Raw genomic sequence first — 12,498 nt, 5'->3', positions numbered from 1 at the left:
CACTGTTTTAATTCAAGGTAGTAGAAGGGATAGGCATTTTTAATAAAATAAAAAGGCATACAATTTAACTCAGAGTAAATTTTAAAATGACAAAGGACCTTGGGAAGTAATTGTATAATATGTGCTTTATTTCACGCCTAGGCTAATTTATGGTTAATTTCCCAGTAGCTGTTTCTGAAGCCATGACAGCTTTTGAAATGAATAGAAATGATAATTTGTTCAATGAAATTTATCTTTGGTGAAAAAATGTTTTACTAGCTAGAAATTATAAAATTAGTTATTACTTAGATGAGACTAGTAAGTCAGTTTTTAATATCCTAAATCAGTTTTTTGTTCTAAGTGTATAATAAAGGGTATAAATTGATGTAAGCCCAATATGAACAAATGCATACATGTAGATGTGCTAAGTTGGAGAATTTAAATTTTAGGGGATATTACAAAAGTTAGTTTCTTTAGTACTGTTCAACAGAGACTCCATTAAATATTGCTGGAATAAATAGAAACTTTGGGAGCAGAAAGTAATGCCAAGATTTGTAATCTCTAGTGACTTCCTACTTTCTGGCTTGTTTAGTGATGTAATGTTTTGTTAATTTATTAAAATCACTCTGAAATTATTGTAGCCAATAATCTTAAGAAATTTTTGCTTTCATGTCTTTATTAAATGTTTTTTTATTTGAGAGGAAGCTTAGAAACTCAGAAAAGACCTTGTTTCTATTTAATTATGAGAAGTTATTATATTTCAGTACTATTTTAAACTTTAGATTAACTCTGTCAATCTTAACTTTTTTGAAAAATAATTGTGCCTTAGAATAAGGAGATAGACTATTTGACTTACAAAGATTACTTCCAATTCTGTGATCTCATGAATGTATGTGTTTTTTATTTTCCTTCTGTAGATATTTCCATACCCATAGTTCTCAGTGACTTCAGCTATGCTGTGGACTACTTGGAGTTATGTGAAAAACAATGATAGAGTAAAGATTTTTATTAATAGGAAAAACTACTAGTCAAGATATTTGGCTAAATATGTCTCTCCACAGAATTTTAATTTTGTATCATTATTTAAAGTTACTCAAATTAGAAATTTGTAGTGTTTAATTTTTAGGCCCCAAATTGTTTATTGATGTTTTTTATATCAGAGTTTTTGTATGTTAGAGAAGCAATGTATAACTTTATTTCTCATTTTAATGTGTAAGAAAGTTCTAAATTTTAAACCTAATGTATTGTACAAGTTTTTTGGTAATTTTGGAAATGTGCTTTACCATAGAAACTGTATTATAAAATGAAGTTTCTCAGGTCAACTGAGAAAAAAAAGAGAGTTTGGGATTTGCAGATACTAACTAATATTTATAAAATAGATAAACAGCAAGGTCCTACTATATAGCACAGGGAACCATATTCAGTACCATCTAATAGCCTATAATGAAAAAGAATATGAAAAGGAATGTATCTCTGTTTCTATCTGTCTATCTATCATCTATCTATCTATCTATCTATCTATATTTCTGAATCACTATGCTGTACACTAGAAATTAACACAATATTGTAAACTAATAATAAATAAATATCAAATATGAGAAAAGTAACTTAAACAATAATGTGCTTTGGAAGTAGCATTAATATTATAATTTTATCTGTAACTAATGCCCCCTTTAATCTTACTTTTGTCAGATTTTCTGAGTTTCAACGTTAATCCTGAGATCTTTACTTTCTGTAAAAACTTTGCATACTTCATAGTTTGGCAAGGCTGGAGCAAGACGTAGATACTGATATTTGTGAGTAACTTTCTTACTTGTGTAAGGGAAGACCCCTCCCCCTATAGCATTGGTTTTTTTTTAACTGTGTTCATAAGGCTCCTAAAATTCTTTAGGAATGCCTCAGCTTTACTTTTCAGCAGAACAGCTTTGTGTTCATTTGTTTTATATGTTGGCATTAGCCTAAGGGTTCATCCATTTAATTATTAGCTTGGTTATGAAGAGCTCAGGCTCTCAAATAGACTTTAGAAATTGACTTATCTGCTTTACCATGATTGATTTTGGAACCTTGAGTAAGTTACTTCACCCCTCTGTACTTTGTCTTCCTCATTTGTAAAACAGAGATAACAACAGTACCTACTTTACAGGGTCTTTGTGAGAATTAGATGAGATAATACATGTACATTTTCTAGAATAGCGCTTAGTATCCAATAAGTACATGAAACTTTGTATGTAAGTGGCCAAGTGTTTGTTAGAACTGGCAACTGTCTGATGTCAAAGCTGGACTCTTACCACTGTTAGATAATAGTGTTGAACTAAACTGAGGAAATGGAAGGAGTGAAGTGGATTGAAGGATTGGGGCTAGAAGAAGAGGTTTATTACCTCTATTTAGTACCTCAAGGACAGTTTATAAGCTCAGATAATCAGTCTTGCTTGTGAAAGATCATAGAAGAAAGACTGCTTCAGAAAGAGGGTTTTTATGTGTGTCCTCCATTGGTCAGGACTTCAGGATGTTAGTAAAAAGTTTATTTCAGCCTGTTCCATACTAGGGTTGTTTCAGAAAGCCTGCAGAACAGATTGATTTTCCTGGATACCTTTAAGGAAGCTGATCAAGTGATTAGAAAATCTTGTGACTTTCTAATACTAATACTATGCTAATAATATAGTAGATCTTAGTTATATGTTCTCTTTTAATATATCCAGTTAGTGGATAATTTTCAGAGAGACAATTTGTGAAGGATATTTTAGTCTTTTAACAGACAATAAATTTCAAATTCTGTTTTCATACAGCCATGTGAACCATAGTAAGAAATAAAACTCCCCTCCCCTGAAATAACAAATTTCTTTTAAAAATCAAATTAATTCCAGTAAACTAAATCCATTGTGAATTTTGCATGTTTCCTCAAGATTTTGTTTTAATCAGATGCCTGATATAAATTCCTCCAGTGATAACTTGGAATTGAATATTGAAAGCAGTAGTTGACTGTACTTTGTTATACTAGTTGACCTAATGATACATCAAAGCTGTTAGTAATTATAGTTAATCAACATTATGAATTATTCTTACAGTTATTTAATCATAGGCTTTCTTTTATGATTATACATGTTTCTCAACCATCTTCTTCCACTGCTTTCCCTCCCTGCATCTATTTTTTACTTTTTCCATTGGTAGAAATGCAGAGTAATTTTAATATGATCATATCTACAACATTATTAGTCAAATATACTTTAAAAATGTATTCCAAAATCACATACATTCTATAGTGAATCTTTTATGATGCCCACTTTGCTTTCCTTCCTCTCTTCCTCCCCTTCATCCCCTCATCTCTTTGAGGAAAGAAAGGAAATAAGTTGCAGAGGAGAATTCTTTGAACAAAAAGCAATCAGAGTAAAAGAACCATATTTTTCATAACACATCCTTAAATGTGATTTCTGATCAGAGTATGGGTTAGGAATATGGCTTTATGAATGTAAGATTACTTGAGTTTCATTTAATTAAAGTAGGAAGCAAAGGGCAAAAATGCTGACATTCAATTTTCTGTTGCCTTTCTCATGTCTCACTCTGTCTCAGCTAAAATATCTCAGTGAAGAAAAGTATCTGTAATATGCTACTTTTTAATCTAAAAGAGGATATATATCTCTATATATATATACACACACAAACACACACGTGTGTGTGTGTTTGTATGTGTATCTCTGTGTTAGTATACTCTCACACCCACACGGACACACACTTTTCAGTTTATAATAAGAAATAATAGAGGAATAAACTGTAAAGGAAAAGCTGGACTGGTCTAACAAGATAACTCACAGGTCTAGGAATGTGAAGGAGAGGCTGGGCTGGACTAACAAGATAACTCACAAGTCTAAGTATTGGAATACTGATATGAGTTCTGCTAGACTAACTTGTAAATCTATATAGGTTAATTAGTGTTGGTTTGCTGTTTATGTTTTTTTGCTAGCCTCCACTTTTGTGATGATAATGCTGCTTAAGCTGTTCCATGCCTATTGGCCTAATACCCCAAGCTTGTACTTTACCCTATAAAACCTCATGCGCATGTCTTGGAGGTGCTCAGAGCTTCGGAGCAGAAGCCCCTCTGAGCCCGCCGGCGTAATACATCTGAGTACTCCAACCCTCCAAGTGGTGCTTGTTTCTTGACTGGCCTGTCGTTTCCGTAACAAAACCATAAAATAAAAAAACCCTATAGTCAATTCTCCAAAGTGAATTAATCACTTCACTCCCACTCCAATTTATGAGACTTTCGTTTGCTCCATATCCTCCCCATTTGGTGGTGTTAGTCTTTTTTATTTTAATTGTTCTAATGAGTGAGGTGTTTTCACAGTGTGATTTTAATTTGCATTAACTCATGTTGGGTCCTGTTACATGCACCTATTTGCTATTTGTATATCCTCTTTTATGAAGCATCTATTCACTCTTTGCCCAATGGGAGGGGGTTACTAGTCTTTTTATTTCTTTTTGGTAGGAATTCATACATATGTTGAATGTATTTTCTTAGATACATGTGTGACTATCTTCTTGCTTCTATTTAACAAAATAGTAATGAAAAGATATTATGTGTAGTAGATATTGATACATTTAATATTTATAAACTGGCAATTTGGGAAGGAAGTTATAGTAATTACTATTTAAAACAGACCTTATAGTTTTAAACTTCAAAATTATATTCTATTATTCTGTTTTTGCTTTCAGGTGCAGTTAAAAACTAGCATTTCTAGTCAGTATGTAATTCGGACACAACCAACTAATAGGTGCCTTTCTACTCTGGAGTGTGCAGCTGTTGCTCTTTCTATCTTGGAGAAAAATAATTACATACAAGAGGTATGTCTTTGGAAAGCTATGTAGTTTTTGAAAGTAGGAGTTTAGTTAGATTTTATCTAGAAAACTTAAAAATACAAGACTTGTTAAATTTGTAGCTCAAGTGACAAGTAGACTATATCTGTGATAGAAACTTGTTGTACTTTTATAACCTTCCTTTCCCCTCTGGTGTTTTTCTATTAGTTTAGCATTCCAGATTGCATTATTTAAATATTCATTCTAAGCTGCGCAAACAACATTTGTAATATGCTAAATTGTTTTTAAGTAGCACATTAAATACAGTGTTTTTGGCTAGTTCTTTCTTTCAATATTCTGTATTTCTGTTTCAGTATTTGTGTTCTCTTGTACTCGAATTTTTTCTTTTTAATTAAAAGAACATTTTAAAGCAACTTTTTTCCCCCCATTGGTGCTTTTATTTGAGGAGGTATACCAACTTCCTGTTTATCTTATTAACCTTGCTTAAAGTATAAAAAGATATAATTCTTTTGAGAAAAAAACCTGCCAAATATGAAAAGGTTGTAACCTGCAATCATCATTTTATTTAATTTCCATGAAAGCCTGATGATTTCATATATAATTCATAATCATTAGTAAATAATAGTGTTTCGGTGAACTTACTAACATCTCAATCTTTTGGAACATATAAGAAACTTTACACTTATGGCAGGAGAAAAAATAGCAAAATAAAACTTAAATTGTTAGCCTTTTTTAATCACTGAAAAATTTTGATGAATGCAATTCAAGAAGAAAAGTCAGAGGATAATGAGCATAATTAGATGGAGTCTTATAGTTTCCTCCTCTAAAACACATACATACACACACACACAGAGGAGGTACTCTTTCCTGCCTTCTTTCTCTCTCTCTCATTTTACACCATGGTTTCTACTATAAAAGTGTGCCAGATAAAAGCTCAGTTCATGTAACTGGGTTAGTTACCAAGAAAATGAACAAAAGACCTCCAGAGCAAGGAGAGTTAAAGAATGCCAGAAGCAGCACTGAATTGCCTTCTTCCTCTCTCCTTCCCTGAACCATGGAATGTGTCAGAGTTGGAGACTTTCTGCTTTTGAAAGAAGGAGGCTTTCATGAGTAGGCTTTTTTTCGTTGTTTATTTTGAGTATCTGTGTGAATAGACTTTGTTTTGGGTCTAGGCAATTTCTCTTTCTCTATTCTCTCTCCCTTGAGCGAAAAAAAATTCTTGAGGGATTCTAAATCCCTCCTCCAGATGACCAGGGAGTGTTCTTACCTACTCCCATGGACCGTACCATCAACACAGCACTTAACACACCCCAATACTTGTCTTTCTGTTTTGTTTATTCACCATCATCTTTGTGTGTTGTTGAGCAGAAAACACTATTTTTAGGCATCTTAAAGGAAAGATGAAACCCAGTGCTATTGCTTAAGCTTGCTTTCTGTATAGTCTCTGTATTTTCCTTTCTGTTGGAAAATCTAGGATCAGCTAACATCAGACATAGGACTCATTGAAAGTTCAAATCTTAAGGGAAAAATATAATTTTATTTGGCTATAGAGTTAAATTTTCTCTCCTCCTTTTGGGTTATGAAAAGAACCTCCTATGTACTTATATTTCTTATTCCCACAGTTGGAGTTGGATCTTTACTGCAGTCCTAAACAGAAGCGTTAGTGTTGCTAATGGTGGTGCTTTAATAGTAGTAGTTGTAGTATATTAGGGCTAGGGTTTGGGATAGGGTTTTTACCACTATTACGAATGCTGCTACTGCTCCCCTCTTTCCAGTTTTATAAGATATATTATTCTGGCATTAATGTACTGTCACAGCAGGAAACTTAGCTTATGTGTTTAGTATAATATCTAACAACAGGCAAAGTTTAAGGTACAGAAGGGTGTCAGGACCTACCATTTCTTCAGCTTTTGTTATTATTTTCTGTAGATCAAGTTGAACATAAAATCCCAAAGCAATAGTGAGGTCCTAGAGTTCTCATTCTGGTTTGCATTGGTCACCAGGAGTAGTCATAGTATAATGGCCAGCAGTAGAAAAAGGATGTTTTGCAATCAAATGTGTGATTCGGGGGGTGCTGATAAGATGATCGGCAGGAGCATGGGCATTAGAAAAGCATTTAATGAAATATCCCAAGTTGCTGATGATTACACCTGGCAAACAGTTAGCTTTCTTAGTGGGGGAACCCCAAGTCCCGCCTATTTAAATCTAGCTACAATAAAAAAATTAGTATATTCCTCTGAGAAACACAATTAGCATCTGCTCTGAAGTAGTTGTTTTCTCTCTTTCCTGGGGAGGGGAGCTTTGACATGCCTTTTTTCCCCGAGAACCTTTCATTGGGAGCATCCTAATGAAGCCTTATGTTGGTAGGGAATGATGGTGGTAGATAGTAGTAATATTTCAGCGGGCTTCATCCTGTAGAGGTAGGGCTCCTCAAAATAAGGAACTTGTCATAGAATAGCCTTCTTAGTCTGTTGATTCTTTCTTATCTTTTATTTTTGAATAGTTTTTCAAACACTTGGAAATAGCTTGATACAAGCTTTGAAGCAGGTTTGAATTAAAATTTCATCACTTATCATCATCAGTTTTTGCCAGTGGGCAATTCATGTAATCTCTTTGTGTTTGTTTTCTTATCTGTAAAACCAAAAAAGTAGTCACCTCATAATATTGTTGTGAGACTCGAATGGGATAATGTGTTTAGTTGCCTGACACAAGGCACTCAGGAAGGTTTCATCCCTCTGCCCTTCCTTGCCTCTCTGATTCTTGCCTATAGAATGACAGAAAATTGAACTGAAAGTTGGTGATTTTCATTCTGCTATTATAATATTTACCAGAGTTTTTCATACCTTAGAAGCCTTGAGCTTGGAATCTTTTTTTTTTTATTATTATAGAACCTTTTCCACTTATGAAGGTTTGCCTTATGAACTTTTATAATTAGATGTGGCAGAGCTCTATGCCATAATCTAAATGCCTTAGCTCTACTCATCACTACTAGTTGGTAGTAACTGTCTTTTGAAACTATCACTTTGCACTTGCAGACAAAAGGATTTACAGAACACTGATTTTCCCCCAAATAAACTTTTAGAAACTAACTTATTTTGCAAGTAGACCATATTCTTTGTTCTTCTGAACCAGTACACCTTTGATATAGCTTCACATTGCCTCAGATATGATTTATTAATGTATAGAGAAACATTATCATTTATTATCAATCAACTGATGTGCTGAACGCTTTAAATGTATCTTAGTGCACCATAATAATAACTTTATATAGTAGACATTGTATTCCTCATTTTGCAGATGAAGAAAATGAGGCAGATCGAGGTTGTATAACTTATCTGGAAACACATAGCTAGTAAGTGATTGCATTAGTCACTTAAAACTCCAAAATCAGAGTGGCATAAGCCAACAGAGGTTTATTCCTCTTTCACAATGTCTGTCCAGTGGAGTTACCAGGGGGAAGCTCTGCTAATTATATTCACTTAGGGATCCAGGCTTGTGAACATACCATCTAGGCACATCATTCTATTTTTTATCAAGGAAAGAATAAGGGGACGTGATGAATCATACACCAGAGGTGACACACATTATTCATGCTCACATTTCATTAACCAAGTCAAGTTATATGGCCATGCCTAACTTCAGAGAGGGCTAGAAAATGTCAGTCTGATCATGTACCATGAAAGAGGACTGGTGTATCTGTAAACAACCCTAGTGACTACCATAGAGATGGAGTGGGGATCTAATCCAGGTCTGTCTCCAAAATTCATCCTCTTGCTTCCAAAAATTGACAGAATCTTATCTTCAGGAGGTGAAAGTTGGAGGTCTATAACCATAGGAAGACTTATATTCTTCTATCTATGAAGAATCTAATTAATGTCATAAAATAGCCATAGAACCTTTAATTGTCTCAATCTGTATATGGTCCTAGGTAAGTTTCCTAGCTATGATGTTTCAGAATCCAATCACTTCCCTATGTTAACCCTTCAAAGTAACATATAGTCATTTTTATATTTCTTCTCTTGCTTGAAGAATTGAAGATACTGAAAGAAAGTATGAGAACACACTAAGGGACTTTCTACAACACTGTCAGAGCCTTTCCAAGATGTTTGTCTCTTTCTTTATTGGTGTGTATCAGTTAGGAGTTAGAATGGGTTGCAGAGCCCTTACTGCAGTGATTGAACCATATAGGCGTTTCTTTTTTCTGCACATAAGAAATGCTGAAGTGAGCATTCTGAGGCTAGGGATGCAGCTGAACAGGACATCAGGGACCCAGATTTCTTCTGTCTTTCTGTCCATCATTGTATGCATTTGGCTTTAATCTACATGTTTATTGCCCTGTAGTCACATAATGGTTGTCTTACGTCTAACAATCACATTCCAGGCAAAGAAGAAAAGGCAAAAGCCTGTACCTGCTAGGTCTGTTTGCTTTAAAGAATGTCTGTGGAAGCCCGACCCAAGGACTTCCGCTTACATCTTGTTGGATAAACTGTGTCTGTCGTTAATCAGTGTAATATTATTAGCTGGAGACATTGCCACCTTGAATAAAATTTTGGTTTTTTTAATAAGGAAGAAAAGAATGGATATGGAGAAGTAGTTATTAGTGATGGCCACAATTTTTGTAAGAGTTCATTATTCATTTAACCTGCTAAGCCATTTGGTACCACTTCTTTGGTGTATGTGAGAGAATACATTTTCACCTTGACATTGTCAAATTTTTGTAGTTAAATCTTTTTCCTTTTATTATTTTTTTGAAATCTGCATAATCAAGTTTTTGCTGCTGTTATTTAAAAGATTAAGATCGGTGGCCTCAGGCCCAAGGAAAGAATCTGACTCAAATATGTTTAAAACACTGGCTTAGTGGGTTTTCCCCCCGATTTTTGAATTTGATTAACTTTGAGAAGGACATATGCTCCGGTTGTCTTACCGCCTCTACCATTTTCTGTTATCTTATGGGTTCACATGTTCATGTTACATGTTTGGCCCTATAATATTTGAATTTAGGCAGGTATGTATTAGTTAGAATTATTTCAAATGCACCAAAAGCTGGATATCTAAGTTGTATGTAGGCCATGGACTAGTGTGAGAGAATTAGTAAACTGACTCATTGCTGCCATCATCTAATTGTTACCAAGTAGCAGGAAGCTTGTATTAGTCTACGACTAAAACGAACTAATTTATACCTAAACGTCTCTTTTATTCTGCTTGTTACAGATGGCAACAGTTTTTGTAGTATTTGAATATATTAGTATATAAAACTAAATTTAGACTGTCACCTATATGGAAAACTATTATTTGTGTCTTCTTACTGGAATTCTTTAGTGATGTGTACGGTATGAATTTAAAGAAATTATTCATTTAGAAGTTATCATGTATTTATTAGAGAATTTATTGCTTTTCATAGTTGAAAGCTAATGATAATAAAACATTATAATTCCTATTTCTGAAGGAAAAATTTAGATAGAATATCATAATTTGTCACAATTTTTTTAGTATCTTTTTTTTATTTTAACAGACTTTGCTTCGCCCTCTTCAAGCTTTATGCTCTTTCCAGCTTCAGCATGGTGCCCAAATTCGCCTCAGCAAGGAACACCTTCTGAAAAATGGATTATATCCTAAGCCCATGCCAAAGAACAAGCGCAAACTCAGGAAAATGGAACTGTTAATGAATAGTGTTAAAATCTAGTACAATTGTTCTCATGGTGCTAGTTACGAAGTTTCAGCTGAAAATATCAAGTAAACTTTTTATACAGTTTAAGTCTGTGGGTTTTTGTCTAAAGGATGGGAGTTACATAATAAACTTACCCAGAAGAAAGAAGTAATCCAAATAGCCATAAAAGCAAACAAACAAAATTCCCTGACTTGATAAATAGCGAGATTTCATACTGTATTTGTTTTTAAAATGTGCCTCTAATACATTTTTTCAAATCAGTAACTTGAAATGTTACTAGTTGTTGAGCTGAGTTAGAAGTTCTTGTTTATAAAATGAAATGGAAGGAAGTTGGTGTGCCTGATGGGGACAGTAATGTTTCCATTAATGTTTATAAATAATTAGACCTATACTAGAGGATATCCACATCAGGTTGCAATCTTTACGTGAACTTTATAGTTTGAAATAAGTAACAAAAGAAAGTAATAATCAAGTAATTTAGATTGAATATGTTTATTTCATAAGTATTCTTTAGGGACTAAACTTGAACTCAACTAAAGTGATTTAAGTGTGTTATTAATTGCCCTAATTTTTAAAATTAAAGTATAATTGACATTATTTTCAAGTGTGCAACATAATGATTTGATATTTATATACATTGGAAAATGATCACTATAGTAAGTCTAGTTAACATCTGTCACAATACATAGTCACAACAATTTGTGTGTGTGTGTGTGTGATGAGAACTTTTGAGATTTATTCCCTTAACAACTTTAAAATATGCAGTATAGTATTGCTAACTATAGCCACCATGCTATACATTACATCTCCATGACTTACTTATTTTAAAACTAGAACCTTTTGACCCTCTTGACCCATTTCACTTCCACCCTCACTTCCACCCTTGCCTCTGGCAAACATCCGTCTGTTCTTATCTAAAAGCTTGCCTGTAAGTTTGGTTTTTTTTCCCTTTCCCAGATTCCACATATACATGACATCATATGATATTTGTCTTTCTCTGTCTGACTTATTTCACTTAGCATAATACCCTCAAGATCCATCCATATTGTTGCAAATGGCAAAATTTCATTATTTTCATGGCTGAATAATATTCCTTTATGTGTGTATTTATGTATGTGTATCACATTTTCTTTATCCATTCATCCATTGATGGACACTTGATTGTTTCCATATCTTGGTTGTTGTAAATAATGCTACAGAGAACATGGAGGTGCAGGTATCTTTTTGAGTTACTGTTTTCTTTGGATAAATACCCAGAAGTGGAATCACAGGATCATATTGTAGTTCTATTTTAATTTTTGAGGAGCCTCCTTACTGTTTTCCATAGTGGCTGCCCAATTTATGTCCCCACCAAAAGTGCACAAGTGTTCTGTTTTCCTACATCCTCACTAGAACTTATTTGTTGTCTTTTTGACAGCCATTCTGACAGGTGTGAGGTGGTAACTCATTGTAGTTTTGGCTGCACTACTCTGATGATTAGTGCTGTTGAGCATCTTCTCATGTACGTGTTGGCCATCTATGTTTTCTCTGGAAAAATGTTAGATTCTCTGCCCATTTTTAAATTGGACTGTTTATTTATTTATTTATTTTTTGATGTTTAATTGCAATAATACTTTATATATTTTGGATATAAATCACTTATTAGATACATGATTTGCAGATATTTTCTCCCATTAAATAATATGCTTTTTCATTTTATTAATGGTTTCTTTTGCTGTGCAGAAGCTCTTCAGTTTGACGTAGTCCCACTTGTTTATTGTTACTTTCATTGCCTGCCTTTGGTTTTGGTGTCACATTCACAAAATCATCACCAAGAACTGTGTCATGGAGCTTATCGCCTATGTTTTCTTCTAGAAGTTTTATGGTTTCAGGTATTGCATTTTAAGTCTTTAATCCATTTTGAGTTGATTTTTGTGTATGGTGTAAGACAGTGTTCCAGTTTCCTTCTTTTGCGTGTGGCTTTGTGTGGTGCTTAGTTTTCCCAACATCATTTATAGAAGAGACTGTCTTTTCACCATTGAATATTTCTGCTTCCTTTGATA

At 33.7% G+C, this 12,498-nt stretch overlaps 1 protein-coding gene across 3 annotated transcripts in view; it reads left to right on the top strand.

Annotated features, from left to right (window-relative positions):
- Positions 1 to 11,044, top strand: part of DTWD2 (DTW domain containing 2) — a 150,204-nt gene extending 139,160 nt beyond the window's left edge. For 2 of the 3 annotated variants that reach the window (XM_064483378.1, XM_031448868.2), the window contains 2 exons: positions 4,687 to 4,815; positions 10,301 to 11,044. In XM_064483378.1, coding sequence (XP_064339448.1) covers positions 4,687 to 4,815; positions 10,301 to 10,471 — 300 coding nt within the window. In that variant the 3' untranslated portion in view covers positions 10,472 to 11,044. The remainder of the gene's footprint in view (positions 1 to 4,686; positions 4,816 to 10,300) is intronic. The other variant, XR_010379541.1, reaches the window with a different exon arrangement.
- Positions 11,045 to 12,498: the final 1,454 nt, after the last annotated feature.

This window comes from Camelus dromedarius, chromosome 3 (genome assembly GCF_036321535.1).
Source record: "Camelus dromedarius isolate mCamDro1 chromosome 3, mCamDro1.pat, whole genome shotgun sequence".
Lineage (NCBI taxonomy): Eukaryota > Metazoa > Chordata > Mammalia > Artiodactyla > Camelidae > Camelus > Camelus dromedarius.
The sequence above is the reverse complement of the archived record's forward strand: the minus strand, read 5'-3'. Positions and strand labels throughout refer to the sequence as shown.